The sequence below is a fragment of the Rhinatrema bivittatum genome, chromosome 16, assembly GCF_901001135.1.
Source record: "Rhinatrema bivittatum chromosome 16, aRhiBiv1.1, whole genome shotgun sequence".
Classification (NCBI taxonomy): Eukaryota; Metazoa; Chordata; class Amphibia; order Gymnophiona; family Rhinatrematidae; genus Rhinatrema; species Rhinatrema bivittatum.
The window spans coordinates 46,074,796-46,089,002 of NC_042630.1; the positions used below are offsets into that span (position 1 = coordinate 46,074,796).

A 14,207-nucleotide genomic window follows, 5' to 3' on the forward strand; every position below is an offset into this window, starting at 1 on the left:
CTCTGATTCCGTGAAAGGGGGTTCCATCCGTGGAGAGCAAACAGGTCATCCACTGCTTCTTCCCCCTCCAGTTCATAGAAGAAGCTGGAGCTGCAGTTCATTTCTCATAACAACTGGACTTGCGAGCTACAAAAGCCCCTCAGCCTCACTGAAGGGTGAGCTTCTTATTTTCAGCAGCAGCATCGCCTTGAGCCACTCTGTCTGGAGATGCCGCTCCCCGTTGACATCTCTGACATATTGCCAACAGAGATGCCTGAGACAACCCTTCCCCACATCTCAGCATATGGCAAGGAGGTCAGATGGCAAGTGAGGGGAAGTCTGGCCTGAGTTATTTAAGTGCCAATGGGTAGCTTGAGGTAAAAGAAGGGTTGGCTGAGCCAGGGTATGGAGGGGCCCCAGAGGGTCAAGGGATTCTATGCAATCCACTGACCCTCGCTCAACAGGGTTGCCCTCATTCCCTATCTCTCTGTGTGGGGAAATGGACCTCCCCCTAGGCCTTGAAAGTGATATCAGGCCTTCTAGCTCAATGATGGGCAGGGGAGGAACTTCTACATCCTCCTCCACTGGGCTACCTTCCCCGTTTATCTGAAGGCCTTGCTCTCCGGTGGAATTAGTGCTAACAGGAGGGGAAGGTCGGATTCTGATCCTTCTCCTTTGCACAATTCCATTTGCTTGTAGTCACTTAGGATGTGCATTAACTCCACACCCTGATCTTCCCCTGGTTCTCTCTCCAGTGGCTTGCCCATCCGCTCCAAAATCTCTTCAATCAATGGATTGGTATCTGTGGGTGCATGTGGAGGACAGATACACTTGCCTCCACCTTATTACCTTCATAGGGAAGTGGTCTGAAAAGGGGGAGGTCTGGGATTGGGTCATATCGGAAGGAAGACTCACAAGCACTGCAGGGGTACCCCTAATGAATCTGGGGCAAGCAGCTGAGGAAAGCATGGTAACTGGCCCTTTTCTTCTTCTTTTTGCTGGGAGGGCAAGACTCTAAGTTGAGGTTCCAGCTGAACTGCCTTTTTTCGCTCGTGTGGTTGGTTGCCAGATCTGTATTTAGTCCCCTCTTCCTGTCATCCCCAGCTTTAGAAGGAGTGGTGGGAAGGGAGTCCTGTGTAGGCAAGGCAGCATCACAATCCACCAGTACTCGGGTCGGTGGAGGATCAAAGTCTTCCCCTGCTTTGTCTCTCGTCTCATGCACCTCACCTTCTTGCTCTCTCTGTCCTGGTGTTTTCTCCCTCCCCCTTCCCCGCTAGTGAACCCTCAGAGGAGCCCTGTGAACAGTTTTCCCAAACTGGACCTGAGGCCCACCAGCCATGGGCTATTTTACTCACAGGTGTGATGCATGCCTGGCTCCCCTTCTTAGGTTGGGGGCCCCTTTACTTCTGGCTCACTTCGTGTGGGGGGTGGTGATGTGTCCACTCCATGAACAAGGAGCATATTTGTCCTCTTTTCTTTTGCTTTTAAACTTTTTTCAGTCCTCTTGTCACTTTTCTTTCCTTTAGAGGGGGATGAAACCACACCCAATGAGTTGCACCTCTGGAGGGGATGTGGGTCTCACAGAGGCCTGCCGAGGCACCACAGCCTGCTTATCTGTGGTTGGAACAATTCTGTTGACCAACATTCCTGGATCGAGGGGGTCCTGTCATCCGGGGTACCACTTTTGAGCACTGCGGCAGAGGTGGACTCCTGCCGCTTCTGAAGCTGGCCCTTTTTTCCCCCTGAGGACACTCCTTCCTTCATGGCACAGGTAGCACCGGTCCTCCGGCATGGTCCCCCATCCCACACAGGAAACCATCCCTTTATTTCTTCTTTTCCCCTGGGAAGTTTAATCTAGACCTGCCTTCTATGAGACTCCACTTTTCATGGCTTACTCTTAAATCCCATGGGAAGGACAGAGATGGAAGACCTCACTTCTCCCTAGAAAGCTCAGCTGCTGCCTCAGTCCAGCCTCTGTGAGAAATTGGGGGACAATATTTAAGACTATCCTCACCTCCTGTGCATCAATGAGCTTTAAAGGGTGGAACATGTCCTCCACTATCAGCTGGTGAACAGATGCAAGAGAACACAGGTATATTACTGCTTTACCATTCTCCTTGCTGGCGGAGTGGACACTCTCTGTCCCCACTACTTGTGCGGCTGCCAGGGCATACACGTGTATGTGCCCGGAAGCGATCACAATGCACAGTGTGTTTTCAACTTAGGCCGCAGCGCCCTCCTGTGATGACTTTTTGAATCACTGCAGGCTCATCTCTGAAGTTTCCAGTGGATGGGTGAAGGGGGTTTCTGGCTAATACGGCTGTATATCATTTTACAGCTGGAGTTTGGGTGCTCAGGCTCAGCTCCTCCCCTTCTGTGGGTTTAGTTTTATATTTCCTCTTTCCCCATTGGATTTCTCCCCTGGGAACTCAAGTGCCCTGGTCTTTCCTTCCCTGGGGTTCAGGGGTGGGTGAGTTTTTTCCCTTCTAGAGATTTGGGGGTGATAGATGTATTCCCTCCCTGGGAGTTGACAACATCCTGGGGATTAGGGGACGCTTATAGGCTCTCACCTTGGGGCCCTGCAGCAATTTGTGATTTTCCTCCCTGGGGCCTAGTCCCTATCTTCTGTTCCCCTCCCTAAGGACCACCAGAAGCATGAGGGTCCACTCCCTGAGTTGAGTTGCCATGGGTGGGGCTTCCATCCTGAAGGTGAATGCCCTCCAGTGTTCCTTCCTCTGGATAAGTTTCTGGAAGAGAAGTCCATAAACTGCTATTAATCAATTGTGAATAGCCACTGCTTTTTGTTGGAAGTTGTAGCATGGCATTTGTTTAATATTTCGGTACTTGCCAGGTACTTGTGACTTGGATTGGCCACTGTTGAAAGCAGGGTACTGGGCTTGATGGACCCTTTGTCTGACCCAGTATGACATATCTTATATTCTTATATTCTTATAAGCTGAAGCCAAAACCTGCCTCCACACCAGGCCTAGAAGGCGAAGAGTCCTAAACCTCATGGCCCCGTCACAGGATGTAGGGAACACAACTAGTGAGAGTGAGAGCCCGGGGAAGAAGGGACCTCCGAACACTTCTGACATCCGCTGAAGGTTTCCATAGCCCAGATGGTCAGCAGGGTAAAACTTGCTCATAGCACAGATAGGGAAAAAGTGGGGGAGCACCCCCCAACTCCAAGGATAAGAACATAAGAACATAAGAAATTGCCATGCTGGGTCAGACCAAGGGTCCATCAAGCCCAGCATCCTGTTTCCAACAGAGGCCAAAACCAGGCCACAAGAACCTGGCAATTACCCAAACACCAAGAAGATCCCATGCTACTGATGCAATTAATAGCAGTGACTATTCCCTAAGTAAAATTGATTAATAGCCATTAATGGACTTCTCCTCCAAGAACGTATCCAAACCTTTTTTGAACCCAGCTACACTAACTGCATTAACCACATCCTCTGGCAACAAATTCCAGAGCTTTATTGTGCATTGAGTGAAAAAGAATTTTCTCCGATTAGTCTTAAGTGTGCTACTTGCTAACTTCATGGAATGCCCCCTAGTCCTTCTATTATTCGAAAGTGAAAATAACCGAGTCACATCTACTAGTTCAAGACCTCTCATAATCTTAAAGACCTCTATCATATCCCTCCTCAGCCGTCTCTTCTCCAAGCTGAACAGCCCTGATCTCTTCAGCCTTTCCTCATAGGGAAGCTGTTCCATCCCCTTTATCATTTTGGTTGCCCTTCTCTGTACCTTCTCCATTACAACCATTAGGGATGTGAATCTTTTTTTGACGATTTAAAATATCGTCCGATATATTTTAAATCGTCAAAAATCGTTAGGGCCACGATACAATACCAATTCCCCCGATTATCGTTAAAAAATCGTAAATCGGGGGAAGGGGGAGGCAGGAAAACCGGCACACTAAAACCCCCTAAAACCCACCCCGACCCTTTAAATTAAATCCCCCACCCTCCCGAACCCCCCCCCCCAAATGCTTTAAATTACCTGCGGATCCAGCGGTGGTCCAGAACGGCGGCGGTCCGGAACGGCCCCCTCAATTGAATCCTTTTGTCTTCAGCCGGCGCCATTTTGCAAAATGGCTGCCGCAAAATGGCGGCGGCCATAGACAAAAACGATTCAACGCAGGAGGTCGTTCCGGACCCCCGCTGGACTTTTGGCAAGTCTTCTGGGGGTCAGGAGGCCCCCCCAAGCTGGCCAAAAGTTTCTGGAGTCCAGCGGTGTTCAGGAAGCGATTTCTTGCCGCGAATCGTTTTCCGTACGGAAAATGGCGCCGGCAGGAGATCGACTGCAGGAGGTCATTCAGTGGCGGTCCGGCGGTCCGATGCCAATACTCAAAATGGCGCCGATCACCTTTGCCCTCAGTATGTCACACATAGTGAGAGCAAAGTCGATCGGCGCCATTTTGAGTCTCAGGGCGAAGGCAATTGGCGCCATTTTGAGTATTGGCATCAGACGGCAGGCGTGCAGGATGTCGCTCCCGGACCCCGCTGGACTTTTGGCAAGTCTTGTGTGGGTCAGGAGGCCCCCCCAAGCTGGACAAAAGTTCCTGTGGGTCCAACGGGGGTCCGGAGCGACCTCCTGCACGCCGTCCATCCGATGCCAGGACTCGAAATGGCGCCGATAGCCTTTGTCCATACTATGTCACATACTAATGTGCCATTGGTCAGCCCCTGTCACATGGTAGGAGCACAAGATGGCGCTGTGACCATGTGACAGGGGCTGACCAATGCACCGGTAGCCCCTGTGACACAGGCTATCGGCGCCGTGATGAAACCGGCAAACAAGGGTGTGAGAATGCAGGGATGGCTCGCGGACTCCCGCTGGACCACCAGGGAGTTTTGGTAACTCTTGGGGGTGTCAGGAGGGTGGGGGGGTTGTAGTTAATTTTAATTTAGCTGGGACAACAAATTTAACTCACCCTATTAACGCATCGGGGTGCCATGCGGCCAAATGTAATGCATTTGCGCCCCGACGAATCCGAATCACGAATGCAATGAAAACATTTTGGCTGCACATCCCTAACTTGGATGTTTTGCTGTCACAGAGACGTGGTTCAGTGAATCTCATGATTGGGATATGGCCATACTGCGCTATAACTTGGTAAGGAAGGACAGAGAGGACAGAAAAGGGGGAGGAGTGGCTCTTTATGGCAAAAACAATATCCAAGCATCGGAGCTGCAAGGAAGATGGGGCAAAGAAGAGGCATTATGGGCCGTACTAAAAAAGATGATGGAGCATCTATTTTTATTGGAGTGGTTTATCGGCCTCCAAATCAAATGGAAGAACTTGACCAATCTGGTTGAAAACATACAAAAGATGGGAAAAGAAGAGAGAAGTGATTGTTGGAGATTTTAATCTGCCGGATGTAGACTGGAGAATCCCTTCTGCAGAATCTAACAGTAGTAGAGAGATACTCTTCAAGGAGCTCTGTTCAAACAAATGATAATGGAACCCACGAGAGAAGGAGGAGCTATCCTCGATTTAGTGCTCACTAACAGATAATGTCTTTAATGTTCAGGGGGGTGTCCACTTCTGCACAATTGATCATCAAATGAATATGGTTTCATATCACAAATAGGATATGGAGAAGTCGTACAAATACCCAAGTTTAGCAGTTCAAAAACACAGACTATGTTGAAATGGGGAAGTACGTGGAGGAAGAACTAGAAGGCTGGGAGAAAATGAGAGATGTGGAACAGGGAGACAAAGAAAGTAATCAAGAAAGCAAAAATTCAAGTGGAAGAAAGGATTGCCAAAGAGGTAAAGCGAGGTGACTAAACATTTTTCAGATACATCAGAAAAAGAGAAAAGTCCAAAGTGGTATAGTGAAATTGAAAGGTGAAAAGAATAAATGTGTGGAGAGAGATGAAGAAATGGTAGATATATTAAATGAACACTTCAGTTCGGTGTTCACTAAAAAAGACCCTGTAGAGGGACCGTCGTTAGTTAACAAGAAACTGGAGGGGAGTGGAGAAGATGAAGTTCCATGTACAGATGAGAATGTATGGAAAGAGCTAGGAAAACTGGAAGTGGACAAAGCCATGGGGCCTGATGAGGTTCATCCCAGGATACTAAGGGAGCTCAGAGATGTGCTGGTGGGTCTGCTGCATGACCTGTTCAATAGGTCCCTAGAAATGGGAGTGGTGCTGAGTGATTGGAGAAGAGTGGTGGTGGTCCCACTTCATAAGAACATAAGAAATTGCCATGCTGGGTCAGACCAAGAGTCCATCAAGCCCAGCATCCTGTTTCCAACAGAGGCCAAACCAGGCCACAAGAACCTGGCAATTACACAAACACTAAGAAGATCCTATGCTACTGATGCAATTAATAGCGGTGGCTATTCCCTAAGTAAACTTAATTAATAGCCGTTAATGGACTTCTCCAAGAACTTAATCAAACCTTTTTGAACCCAGCTACACTAACTTCAGTAACCATATCCTCGGGCAACAAATTCCAGAGATTTATTGTGCATTGAGTGAAAAAGAATTTTCTCCGATAAGTCTTAAATGTGCTACTTGCTAACTTCATGGAAAGCCCCCTAGTCCTTCTATTATTTGAAAGTGTAAATAACAGAGTCACATCTACTCATTCAAGACCTCTCATAATCTTAAAGACCTCTATCATATACCCCTCAGCTGTCTCTTCTCCAAGCTGACAGCCCTAAACGCTTCAGACTTTACTCATAGGAGAGCTGTTCCATCCCCTTTATCATTTTGGTTGCCCTTCTCTGTACCTTCTCCATCGCAACTATATCTTTTTTGAGATACGGCGACAAGAATTGTACACAGTATTCAGGTGCGGTTTCACCATGGAGCAAAATAGAGACATTATGACATTTTCCATTCTATTAACCATTCCCTTCCTAATAATTCCTAACATTCTGTTTGCTTTTTTGACTGCAGCAGCACACTGAGCCGACCATTTTAAAGTATTATCCACTATGATGCTTAGATCTTTTTCATGGGTGGTAGCTCCTAATATGGAACCTAACATCGTGTAACTACAGCAAGGGTTATTTTTTCCCTATATGCAACACCTTGCACTTGTCCACATTAAATTTCATCTGCCATTTGGATGCCCAATCTTCCAGTCTTGCAAGGTCCTCCTGTAATGTATCTCAGTCTGCTTGTGATTTAACTACTCTGAATAATTTTCTATCATCCGCAAATTTGATAACCTCACTCATCGTATTCCTTTCCAGATCATTTATACAAATATTGAAAATCACCGGTCCAAGTACAGATCCATGAGGCACTACACTGTTTACCCTTTTCCACTGAGAAAATTGACCATTTAATCATACTCTCTGTTTCCTGTTTTTAAACCTCCTATCCCATGACATTTTAGCTTTCGTAGAAGCCTCTCATGAGGGACTTTGTCAAACGCCTTCTGAAAATCCAAATACACTACATCTACCGGTTCACCTTTATCCACATGTTTATTAACCCCTTCAAAAAAAATGAAGCAGATTTGTTAAGCAAGACTTCCCTTGGGTAAATCCATGTTGACTGTGTTCCATTAAACCATGTCTTTCTATATGCTCTACGATTTTGATCTTGAGAATAGTTTCCACTATTTTTCCCGGCACTGAAGTCAGGCTCACTGGTCTATAGTTAATCGGATCACCCCTGGAGACTTTTTTAAATATTGTGGTTACATTGGCCACCCTCCAGTCTTCAGGTACAATGGATGATTTTAATGATAGGTTACAAATTTTAACTAATAGATCAGAAATTTCATTTTTTAGTTCCTTCAGAACCCTAGTATGCATACCATCCAGTCCAGGTGATTTACTACTCTTTTGTTTGTCAATCTGGCCTACTACATCTTCTAGGTTCACAGTGATTTTGTTCAGTTTGTCTGACTCATCACCCTTGAAAAACCATCTCCGGAAGTGGTATCTCCCCAACATCCTCATTAGTAAACACGGAAGCAAAGAATTAATTTAGTCTTTCTGCAATGGCCTTATTTCCCTAAGAGCCCCTTTAACCCCTCGGTCATCTAATGGTCCAACCGACTCCCTCACAGGTTTCTTGCTTTGGATATATTTTTAAAAGTTTTTATTATGAGTTTTTGCCTCTATGGCCAACTTCATTTCAAATTCTCTCTTCGCCTGTCTTATCAGTGTTTTATACTTAACTTGACAATGCTTAAGTTTTATCCTATTTTCTTCAGATGGATCATTCTTTCAATTTTTGAAGGATTTTTTTTGGCTAAAATAGCCTCTTTCACCTCACATTTTAAACATGACGGTAATCGTTTTGCCTTCCTTCCACCTTTCTTAATGCTTGGAATACATATGGACTGCGCCACTAGGATTGTATTTTTAAACAATGTCCAAGCCTGTTGGACACTTTTTACCTTTGAGCTGCACCTTTCAGGTTTTCTAACTATTTTCCTCATTTTATCAAAGTTTCCCTTTTTAATAGTTTAGTGTTAGAGCTGCAGATTTACTTATTGTCCCCCTTCCAGTTATTAGTTTAAATTTGATCATGTTATGATCACTGTTGCCAAGTGGCCCCACCACCGTTACCTCTCTCACCAAATCCTGCGTTCCACTAAGAATTAAATCTAAAATAGCTCCCTCTCTTGTTGTTCCTGAACCAATTGCTCCATGAGGCAATCATTTATTACATCCAGGAACTTATATCTCTAGCAAGTCCTGATGTTACATTTACCCAGTCAATATTGGGGTAATTGAAATCTCCCATTATTATTGCACTGCCAAATTGGTTTGCTTCCCTGATTTCTCTTAGCACTTCATCATCTGTCTGACCATTTTGTCTAGGTGGACGATAGTATACTCCTATCACTATACTCTTACCCAACACACATGGGATTTCTACCCAAATATATTCTACTGAGCATTTAATTTAGTCTCTTGTATGATCTTTATCTTGTTGGACTCTATATCCTCCCGGACAAAAAGTGCCACACCCCCACCAAGTTGATCCTCCCTATCATTACAATATAATTTGTACCCTGATATAGTACTGTCCATTGGTTATCCTCCTTCCACCAAGTCTCTATGATACCAACCAATTATGTCAATCTCATCATTTGCTGCTATACACTCTAACTCTCCCATCTTACTTCTTAGACTTCTGGCATTGGCATACAAACATTTCAAAGTATGTTTTTTGTTTGTTTAAAATCACCTGCTTTTCAGTTGTTTGGGATAATTCGGAAATCATTAGCTTTGTTGACTTTTTACATATAGACATATGGACTATGTTTGCTTTTAATGGAAACTCTCTGTTGGGATGCCCTAACTCTCCTGTTTCATTAGTATTCTTCAAGGATACATTCAAGGATACATTTCTCTGAACCATGCACTGTTGAGTGATTGTCAGCTTTCCCCTTTGTTCTAGTTTAAAAGCTGCTCTATCTCCTTTTTGAAAGTTAGTGCCAGCAGCTTGATTCCACTCCACAGAGAGGAGGCTGTAAACTACAGGCCGGTTAGCCTCATCTCAGTGGTGGGAAAAGTAATGGAGTCACTGCTGAAGGAAAGAATAGTGAACAGTCATAAGAATTGCTGGACAAGAGGCAGCATGGATTCACCAGGGGAAGGTCTTGTCAGACAAATATGATTGACTTTTTTTGATTGGGTGACTGGAATTGGATCAAGGAAGAGCACTCAATGTAAACTACTTGGATTTCAGCAAAACTTTTGATACGGTCCCACACAGGAGGCTTATGAATAAAATGAGAAGCTTAGGAGTGAGTGCCAAGGTGGTGGCCTGGATTGCAAACTGGTTGATGGGCAGAAGACAATGTGTGATGGTAAATGGAACTTACTCTGAAGAGAGAGCAGTGTTAAGCTGAGTGCCGCAAGGATCAGTGTTGGGACCGGTCCTGTTCAATATCTTTGTGAGCAACATTGCGGAAGGGATAGAAGGTAAGGTTTGTCTTTTTGTGGAGGATACTAAGATCTGTAACAGAGTGGACATGCCAGAAGGATTGGAAAGAATGAGATGGGATTTAAGGAAGTTGGAAGAGTGGTTGAAGATATGGCAGCTGAGATTCAATGCCAAGAAGTACAGAGTCATGCATATGGGGTGTGAAAATCCAAAAGAACTGTAGTTGATGGAGGGTGTAGGCCTGATGTGAATGAAACAAGAGAGAGACCTTGGGGTGATAGAGTCTAATGATCTGAAGTCGAAGAAGTAATGTGACAAGGTGATAGCTAAAGCCAGAAGAATGCTGGACTGCATAGAGAGGAATATCTTGTAAGAGAGAAGAAGTGATGATCCCCTTGTATAGGGCCTTGAGGCCTCACCTGGAGTACTGTATTCAGTTCTGAGACCAAATCTCCAAAGGGCCAGAGACAGGATAGAGGTGGTCTAGAGAAGAGCAACCAAAAAGGTGGATGGTCTTCATAATATGACTTATGTGGAGAGATTGAAGCACCTAAATATATATACCCTGGAGGAGAGGGCTGATATGATAAGACTTTCAGATACTTGAAAGGTTTTAATAATCCATGGTCAACAATAAATGTTTTCCATTCGAAAAGAATCAGTAGAACTAGAGGTCACAATTTGAAACTCCAAGGAGGAAGACTCAGAACCAATCTCAGTAAGTATTTTTTGATGGAGAGGGTGGTGGATGCCTAGAATGCCCTTCCAGAGGAAATGGTCAAGACTAAAACTGAGAATGATTTCAAAGGGGCATGGGATAAACACTGTGTATCCATAAAGGCTAGAAGATGGGAATGAAGAGAAGAGGCATGTGGGTGACTTGCTGGATTGGTGGTTACTACCTGGTGATTACTACCCTAATTCAATAATATTGCTCTCTGCTTCCAACGGTCATGGTGTTAAGAAACAAAGAAAAAGGACTGTTCAATCATGCAATGAGGTAAGTGTTATTGAATTTAGTGTTGGGTTGTTTTTTTTTGTTTTCGTGAAGCAAATATTAGTATTAAGTAAGTTTTCAAAAGCTTGTTTTTTATCTCGGTCTCTCATGTAATAAGTATGTACATGTGAGGTTTTTTTTATTGTTCCTGTTGGTTTTTTCATGAGATATTTGGCACTAATACACCATAGTAGATTTTAGACTTATTTCTTTAAATGTAGCAGAAATCATATGAACAAACTAGGTCTGTGAGAATTAGAGTCAAATTTGGTGCAGCTAATGTAAGTAAAAGAAATGTGTTTTCACTACTGAAGAAAGATGTGCATCAAAAAACACCTGAATATATATTCAATATAAATAGTATCTGCAGGTCCAAGGTTTCCTGTGCAGTGCCTGCTCACACCTCCCAGAACTGCCACCTTTAACCTGCTGCATGGACAGGACTGTGTCATATATCTGGACATGGCAAAAGCAGCTCCTAGAGGGATACAGGAACCTTTACATGTAAGCGTGGCATTTACCTCACTCACTCCACAGAAGATCACATCTGTGCTTAGCAGTGTCTCAAATTATTGAACACCCCTACTTTGGGCTGGTGTGTAGATATTGGCAGTGGACAGATGTTTGGTAAATAGTGTGTAATCTCATTTAAGGTACATAGAATGGTGGGAGGGCTTTCACTACTGCTAGAAAGTTCCTTCTCCTAAATGTATTTAGTGGGTTCAGTAAGCTGGTCATGAAGGTGATGAAGTGGACCAGAACAGAGACAGCAGGGGTTAAGACTAGAGATATGAATTGGAACCGGAATCGCTTCGGTTCCAGTTCTGATTCAAATCTTATAATTTTTATCGTCCGGCCCGATTGGTTTTTTGTTTATCGGCTCCGCCCGATCCGATAAACAAAAAACCCACCCTGACCATTTAAAACTGACCCCTTAGCCTCCCCACCCTCCCAACCCCCCCAAAAACATTTTAAAATTACCTGGTTGTCCAGTGGGGGCGCAGGGAGCAATCTCCCGCTCTCTGGCCGTCAGCTGCGCTAATAAAAATGGCGCCGATGGCCCTTTGCCCTTACCATGTGACAGGGTATCCGTGCCATTGGCCAGCCCCTGTCACATGGTAGGAGCAGCACTGAATGGCCGGCGCCATCTTTAAAAATGGTGCGGGCATGGCCCAGACTACCATTCTTCCTTCATAACAACCATAAATATGCTTTTTTCTTCCAAATTATTAGCCTTCCTTCACCAAAAGAGACAGGAACAAGATTCCCAGATCCTCTTCCAGTTTAACCCCAGTCTCACACACTATAAAAGAATGAGACTCATTCCCTTAGTCTTTACTCACAATTCTTAATGCACAAGTCTCTTCCTCCCCAATGTTATTGCAGTCCTGGGTTGGGTCCATGTGCTGGTGAAGCTTCCAGAAACCCTGCAATCATAAGTTCCAAATTCAGCCACTGGGGGTCATCCTTGAGCAATGACCACAACTCTCTCCTCCAGGGGGCTGTGAATGCTTCTGCCTCATCCACAAACCCCAGCTGAGCAGAAGAATAAAAGACCAAACACAAGGATGAAACCAGGGATCTTCCTTTTCTGTTTTAAAGGGAGAATCATCTTGATCTCCATTAGAAATTGGAATCTTCTATAATGGTAGCTACTGTGATTTACCATCTGCTCCCATAAGCTACATCCCTATGACCTTCCTAATTGCGTTCTTTACCTCCTTGTTCCTCAGACTGTAAATGATGGGGTTCAGCATGGGGACAAGAGTAATGAAAACCACAGATAGGATTTTACCCTGCTCCTGGGAGTATGTCGAAGCAGGTCTCAGATACAAACAAAACATTGACAAATAATACACAGAGACAACGGTGAGGTGAGAAGAGCAGGTGGAGAAGGATTTCTGCTTCCTCTCTGCAGAGCGGATCCTCAGGATGGCTGAGACGATGTAGGTGTAAGATACAAGAGTCACGGAGAAGGCAGGCACCGCCATCAATGCACCTATAACAAACACTATGCTTTGTGTGCTGGCCGTGTTAGTGCAGGAAAGCTTTAACAATGGCATGAGATCACAGAAGAAATGATCAACCACATTAGAGGCACAGAATGAAAGGCGGGTGACAGAAGCTGTAATCATCTCAGACAGTAGAGAGCCTATGATCCAGGAAGCAGCAGCCAGCAGGACACAGACTCTCTGATTCATAATGAGGGAATAGTGCAAGGGCTTGCAGACTGCAGCATAGCGGTCATAAGCCATGGCAGTGAGGAGGAAGTCTTCAGTACCCCCCAAAGCCCCCGAAGAAATAGAGCTGCACAATGCACCCCACATAGGAAATGCTCTTATCCCAGAGATGAAGTTCACAAGCAATTTTGGGATGATAGTGGAGGTGGAGCAGATGTCTATGAGTGACAGGTTACTGAGGAAGAAGTACATAGGGGTGTGCAGGCGGGGGTCAGCACAGGTCACTGTGATAATCACAAGGTTCCCCAGCAGGGTGATCAGGTAGATGAGCAGGAAGACCAGGAAAAGGGGAAACTGCAGCTGGGGATTATCAGAAAGTCCCAAAATAATGAAGTTTGTCACTATCGTCATATTTTCCACATCCACTGGGGCTACCATGCTTGTTTCAAGCAAAGAACACCATAAATCACACAATAAACATAAAACATGAAAATACATACAATAAGCATAGAAAATAAATATGGCCACCTAAAATAAAACCAAAATCAAAAGCCTATTATACACAGCTAACAATCATTTAAAATACCCAAATATATGTTGAAATAAAGAGGTATTAACCCTTTTCCTGAAGGTAAGGTAGTCCTCTTCCAATCACAGGATCTGGTTTGCCACTGAAAACACTCCAAGAAATTGGAAAAGATGTCATTGAGCTCTACGGGTGCTCAAATGTTTGGTCAGCAGTGATCTGTACTTCATTAGTTGTCACAGTCAACTCATTGGCAATGCGTTGGCCTTTCTTTGTACAACCAAGGGGTTCTGTTAGCACATGTTCTCATCCTATCCTGTGTCTGAAAGAAAAGGGGTTTTAAAATTAGTTATACCAGTCTCTAACAAAGCTGGGAATTAGACCTGGGAGATAGGAATGAATGTTTAAGAATGAATGGTAGTGTGATAACGTTTTTGCAGTTGAGAAAACAAAAACAATGTAGGCAACACAATTTTGATAAATATATGAATACGGCATCAGAGATAAGATGCTGCTTTTAGTTGTAAATGTTAACTTGTCTATACAATTGATAGTATTCTGATTTTTCAATAAAAACTTGCTTAAAAATGAACTCAGATACAGAGAGATCAAGTGACTATCCCAACATTGCAGAACCA

At 44.5% G+C, this 14,207-nt stretch overlaps 1 protein-coding gene across 1 annotated transcript; it reads right to left on the bottom strand.

Annotated features, from left to right (window-relative positions):
• Positions 1-12,240: 12,240 nt before the first annotated feature.
• LOC115077617 (olfactory receptor 2B6-like) lies at positions 12,241-13,481 on the bottom strand. The gene is made up of 2 exons (XM_029579913.1): positions 12,582-13,481; positions 12,241-12,399 (listed from the first exon to the last, which is right to left on the bottom strand). Exons 1-2 carry the CDS (start codon positions 13,479-13,481, stop codon positions 12,241-12,243), a joined length of 1,059 nt encoding a protein of 352 aa, XP_029435773.1.
• Between the last annotated feature and the right edge of the window lie 726 nt (positions 13,482-14,207).